At 38.0% G+C, this 6,000-nt stretch overlaps 1 protein-coding gene across 1 annotated transcript in view; it reads left to right on the top strand.

Annotated features, from left to right (window-relative positions):
- The window catches only part of ZNF827 (zinc finger protein 827), a 126,169-nt gene that overhangs the window by 103,831 nt on the left and 16,338 nt on the right, over nucleotides 1-6,000 (top strand). The window contains exon 8 of the mRNA XM_026647826.2: nucleotides 3,242-3,314. Coding sequence (XP_026503611.1) covers nucleotides 3,242-3,314 — 73 coding nt within the window. The remainder of the gene's footprint in view (nucleotides 1-3,241; nucleotides 3,315-6,000) is intronic.

Below are 6,000 nucleotides of genomic sequence, written 5' to 3'. Positions count from 1 at the left end.
AGTAGATAGTTCGGTGTGGTAGTGACAATGATAAATGAAAACAGCATTCACCCAGGTCCACAATTACAGTAGGTAAATAGGAAAGCATATTTTATAAAGGAACTACAATATCTGGAAAGAATCCACAATTTATTTTAACTGGATTACTAGCAACATAACTTTTGGCAGTGCAGGTAGAATCACTTTGAAAGTGAGTGGGGGAATGAGAGTAAGATGTATTGTATTTGGAGAAGATGAAACTTCATACAGTCAATATATTATTAAGTTTGTAAGTGGTTTGTGGGCTTAGAGAGACCAAATTTGCAGTAGTACTTTAATTGCATAGTTCAGGAAAGGAGTTCTCTAGTCAGTTTTTAAGTACTGTGCTATTGGCACAAAAGATGGATGAGCATGTAAGTGGAAATTTCTAAAGCAAAAAAAAATCTCAAATGAGGCACTGCATAAAAACAGAGACCCAATCTTAGTTGAGTGCAGTGATAAGAGTGGAGAGGAGAATTTCCAAATGCATGTTTTTAAAGCAATTTTGGCTTGACTGGTTGAATATTACAACAACTTTTTTCTGAATAAAACTTTTATTAAACTTTTCATCTTTAAAAAATAAAGAAAGAGAACTAGGCTTTCGAGTGGTACAAGCCTCGGTGATACAAATGCAACACTATGTACAGAGTATTCTATCCTCTTTGAATGGTAAATATGAGGCACTTGAAGGAACCAAAAGTTATCTGATGGCTGTTCAAGTGACCTCTGTGAAATATTTGTTCTTGATCTAAAGTGGCCCTTCAGATCAGAGTTGAATCACACTTGCATGGGTAGCTTGCACAGCAGCTACCTGTGCTACACCTGTTTTCAGGCCTCTATCTCCTTGCAGTCACAGAAACCTGGTTATCCTATTTGACACTGCCTCTTCAGCTGCTTTCTCCCAAAGTGGCTTCTCTTTCACACACATTGCCCTGAGTTGTTCCCTAAGAAATGTGATAGGTGTGTTGAGTAGATCTGGGCCAAAAATTTTGACCAAAACTTTTTTTGGTGAAAAACGCAGATTTGGTGACACTAAAACATTTGGCAAATTTGTGTCAATTTTGCCAAATTGTTTTAGTTTTAAAAAAAGACGATAAAACATTTCCAAAAAAATCTAAACTTTTAGTTTCAACATTTTCTAAACTGAATTTTGAGTTTTCAATTCAAAATGACTTTTTGTTTCAAAATTTCCTTTAAAATTATTGAAAAATAAAATTGAAAGTTAAAAAAGTCTCAAAAATTGAAACGTTTTGTTTTAGGTCGACTCAAAACAACGTTTTAATGTGTTTTTTTATTATTTGTTTCACTGAAAATTTTAAAAAATATATTTTTTGTTTGGCCCACAATGAAATGTCTTCAATTTTTCATAATTCCCAGTGAACTGAAAAATCTGTTATTCGCATAGCTCTACTGTTGATCTTCTCCCCCACTTCTGCCATTTCCATCTTCTCCCCACTTCCTACTCATTCTCTTAAAGTATCTTTTCCTTCCCTTTCCCCTCCATTTTGTGCCTTCTGTTCAGAGTTTGATATCCATCTCTCCCTCTCTGTCTCATTCTTGGTTACTTCAGCTTCCATGTTGACGTACTCTCACCTCCCCATTTAACCTTCAACCCAGAACTGATCAAAATGGCCACTCACTCAACCTTGTTTTCACTAAGCGCTGCTCTGTCTCTGATCTCTCCATCACAGTTTTCTCTTTCTGACCTTCACCTCATCTTCAAAATCACTGTCCTGGCTTCCACTTGACCATGTGGAGTGAGTCTGCTTGTGTGGATCCCATCCTGAAGTTGTAATCTTACATCAACAACTCCAAATGCTTCTTAAATATAAAAAATGATACACATTTTCAGAGGAATGATGGTATTGTAAATGCTAAAAGCGCCTGTTAGGCTTCATCAGCATCTTTAATTTCAACCTTTTCAGGGGGTGTTTGTAGCACAGGAAAATCCTTATAATTCATTCAAGTGGGACTCCACATGGACATAAGGATCTGCCCATGCAGATTGCTTTGCACCGCTAGGACCACTGCTTGTAGAACAGGGAATCTTTGATTACTTGTGACTGTGTGGAGGTTTGAAATGGAACCCATTGAAGCAGCAATTTATGTGGGTTATAGGATGAGAGATGGTATAGCTAGTGAAACAACCAAAAGTATAAACATTAATTTCTCCTTCATGTGATTTTTTTTTCATTTTTTTTTTTTTTTGGTGACCTATAGCTTTATTCTTTTATAATAATTTTATTTATAACGCATTCTCACTGTCTCCCCCATCAAGGTAATCCTGATGCTATATGATAGCTTAAAATACAATACAGTTAAAACATTGTGAAGCAATAATGTAAAAACAGCTAAATAAAGCGATAAAGAAAATAATCAAACTATCGTGACTCATAGTCTAAACCCAGAGTCGGAACATTCCCTTTTGGGAACTACCAGCAGTGATGTACAATGCTGATTTAGTGAATCTGGACAGTTATTTATGTACTCAGGTCACACTTCGTTCTCTTCTTTGTTTTTACCTTCAACCAAATAAAGCATCCTCTCCCAGCATTTCTCAAGCAAAAGTCAGATTAAAGGCTTTTTATAAGGGATGGTGGAATATGCTATCCATACTGATGTCACTAATTTGAGGATACAAAACCAAACTTGCCAATATACATGAAACATCCATTGAATTGACATGAAATATTCAGTATAATGGGGCAAATTTTTGCAGTTATAATACTGACTTCGGCTTTCTCCCACCTTCCTCTAGCCCTTTTTCAGACCATCAGCCTTACACTGCTTGTCAATATGAAATTACTAGGATTGGTGGCAAAATGACATCTGGGTGTAGCATAAAGGACAGAAACGTTGCTAACAAATTTTACTACTTTTTTTAATCAATAAATTTATTGAAGAGTCAAATTCAGCTTTTTTAAGTAACACATTAATTCTTTAATGTGGTACACAGTGTGTAGTCTTAATTCCATACATTTACATTTCAAAACCATTTTAAATCCATGAGTTCAGAACTCTATATTATTACTTTTTAAAATTATGCATTCCAGTAGCACTTAGAGACCTTGCATTTCACCAAGAGTACTTTGTTTTAAAACATTTTTAACTCTTAAGTCTACACATAACAGTATATTCTGATTTGGGAACATCAGTATTTTACATACGTTCTATTTTCACTTAAAAGCTTTGAAATTTGCCTTTCACTTTGCTCTTTTTCCAGCAGCACTTTTGCTATTAAATATGGGTTTAAATCAGAAATCTTGCACCAAACATGCTCACCTATTTTAAAAAAGGTAAGGATTTCTTGGCATACAAAACAATTATGGATTCAAAGAAATTGCAAAAGAAAAATGCCTGTTAGATCAGGTTCTTTACTCACCCAGTGTCTACAGTACCTTTTCAATCAACAGATGAGCCTGTCTTTCTCCCTATCTATAGTACATTATCAGTATTTTGTACACAATGTGGGAAAAAAATCTCTTTTGGTGTTTAGTGAAGGAACAGTTTGTAGCACAAAACTTGATAAAGGATGGATTTCTGTGGGAAGCCTTCCATTTAATGGTGATTTATTACGCAACATCAGTTGGTATCAATCCAGTTCCTTCCTGTCTGACTGAATGATCCTCCGTCTAAAGTATTTGTAAGCTATCTACCATAATACTGTGGTATCTGAGTTGGTAAATACGTACCCACCTCAGAAAAATCACCATCACAACTGGTACTAATCAGCACCCCTATTTGCCGTCCCAACAGAGGAACCAAGAATTGAGTAGATATGATGACTGAACTATCAACTAACCCCCAGAAGTGACTCTTCAGGTCATTGGTGAGGTAAATTACAGGATGGGTGTGGGAAAGTTTGCTGTACCTGTTCTTTGGACAAAGAGCTTTGGTTACCATGGATGACAAATAGTGTCCTTTCACAGCATGAAATCACTCAAAGTGATTGATTTCTATGAGAGTGAAGAGCTCAAAGAACCTTGTGGGAGGTGGTCAGCACCTCATTGCACCAGATGCTTACTTTGGTCATGATAGCTAAAGTAGGGGGCACGCTGACTAGAATACTTTGCAGTATCCTAGCCAGGAAAGTGATTCAGCAACTACTGGAGAAAAATCACTGAAGGTTGCAACCCAGCAGTACAGTTTTAAAATAAAACTAAATAATTAAAAGCATCAAAAGTATCCTATTCTACATAATGGAACTAGTTTTTAACAGCTCTGGATAATCTGAAAATGGATATTTTTTTCAAGCTTTCTATGAGTTTCCTACAACTCTGATAGATATAAATCCAGCATAGGGAACAGGATATTGTATTTCAGCTTCTTGAGAGATAAAAGAAGGCCAATGACTAATACTGGAAGGAATTGTTAAGTGATGTATTTACTTCTATTTGAGTCTGCTTGTTTAGTATGTGTCCCAATTAATTCATTTTTGTTGTGACGCTATTGAAGAAACCTGCACACTCTTGACCTTTTCTTATAATTATGACCATATTCCCCCTTTGAAGCACTGTTTTAATTATGTACTCTGAAAGCTCTACTGAAATATCCATAGCATTGCTGCAGTCAAAATGTTCATTGTTTTGAGCTCAAGAATATAATCAAATGAGTTGTTGTTTATTGATGTTCTTGGAAGTTGTGACATATATGGTCTGCATTCTTTTTCATATTAATTTTTACAAAATGACTGATTTCACAGATGTATAAGTCATCTCGCTAGAAAAAATTGTTATTATTATTATTTATTTATATTATAGTGGCATCCAAAGGTCTCTATCAAATGTCAAGTCCCTGTTGTACCAATAGATATGGTATCACAGCCAAAACAAAAACAAAAAAAAACCCCAAACCAACAACATGTAGCTGTGGTGGTGCTGACAGGTGTGACCTCCAATAGAACATGCTATAATAACTACATAAATTCCCCCCTCCCAAATAGAGAGCCTTTCTGTTATTACTTAACTTGTCAAGTATTGGAATTAATTTTTCATTCAACTGAAAAGCTGCCCAGCCAGCTCTATTCTATAAACGGAAGCAGAATTAGCACAGACAAGGAGGCCAAACCTGCAACTGCAGGGAGTCCTGGTTCATGGGAGCATCACCAGTGCTAGTGTGATGTTTACTGTTCATGGTTCAGTGCCTCATTGCTTTGTGCAGACAGGGACCTGCAGTGATAACTTGAGCCCTACAGGACATTACAGTCTCTCAGCCTTTGTGCCTCACCTCAGCTCCTGGGTGAGTCATACTGTATTTTCCTCCCCCTGCACCCGTTTAACAGGAAATCCCAATCCAGATTTCCTCTATTGCTCTAAATAAACACACACCGGTTCTATAGTCCTTGACGTGTTAGCTATTCACATGGTACATCCAGAATCCCATAGATGGTGTAGAATAGAGGAGAAAGTCCCACTGAATCTTGGCCTTTTAGTCAAGGGGACCCTGACTGGAAATGATGGCCCTTAAACAAAACAAACAAAATATTACCGAATACATTACCCAATAAATTTTCCTTCTTTGATCTTGTGTACTTCTAAGTGTAGAAGTCCTCCTGCTCAAGCTTAATGAGGTATTGTGTAAAAGCGTCTCCTCTGCCATAGCATGCTGATGTTCAGCTTCTGACATGTACGAAGTGGGGTTGCCAACTTTCTACTCTCACAAAAGGGAACACCATTGTCCCGCCCCTTATCCGAAGCTCTGCCCCCCACTCACTCCATCCACCCTCACTCACTCGCTCATTTTCACCGGGCTGACTTGGGGGCTGGAGTGTGGGAGAGGGTATGGGCTCTGGGCTGGTGGTGTGGGTTCCGGGGTGGGACCAGAAATGAGGGCTTCAGAGTGTGGGAAGGGGCTCTGGGCTGGGTCAGGGAACTGGGTGTGAGGGCTGTGGCGGGGGGTGCAGACTCTGGGTGGGGCTGGGGATGAAGGGTATGGGATGTAGGAGAGTGCTCTGGGTTGGAACCGAGGGGTTTGGAGGGTGGG

This window comes from Terrapene carolina, unplaced genomic scaffold, assembly GCF_002925995.2.
Source record: "Terrapene carolina triunguis isolate 2854851 unplaced genomic scaffold, T_m_triunguis-2.0 Scaffold66, whole genome shotgun sequence".
NCBI classification, from domain to species: Eukaryota; Metazoa; Chordata; order Testudines; family Emydidae; genus Terrapene; species Terrapene triunguis.
Note: the sequence above shows the minus strand (reverse complement) of the source record. Positions and strands in the feature narration are given on the sequence as shown.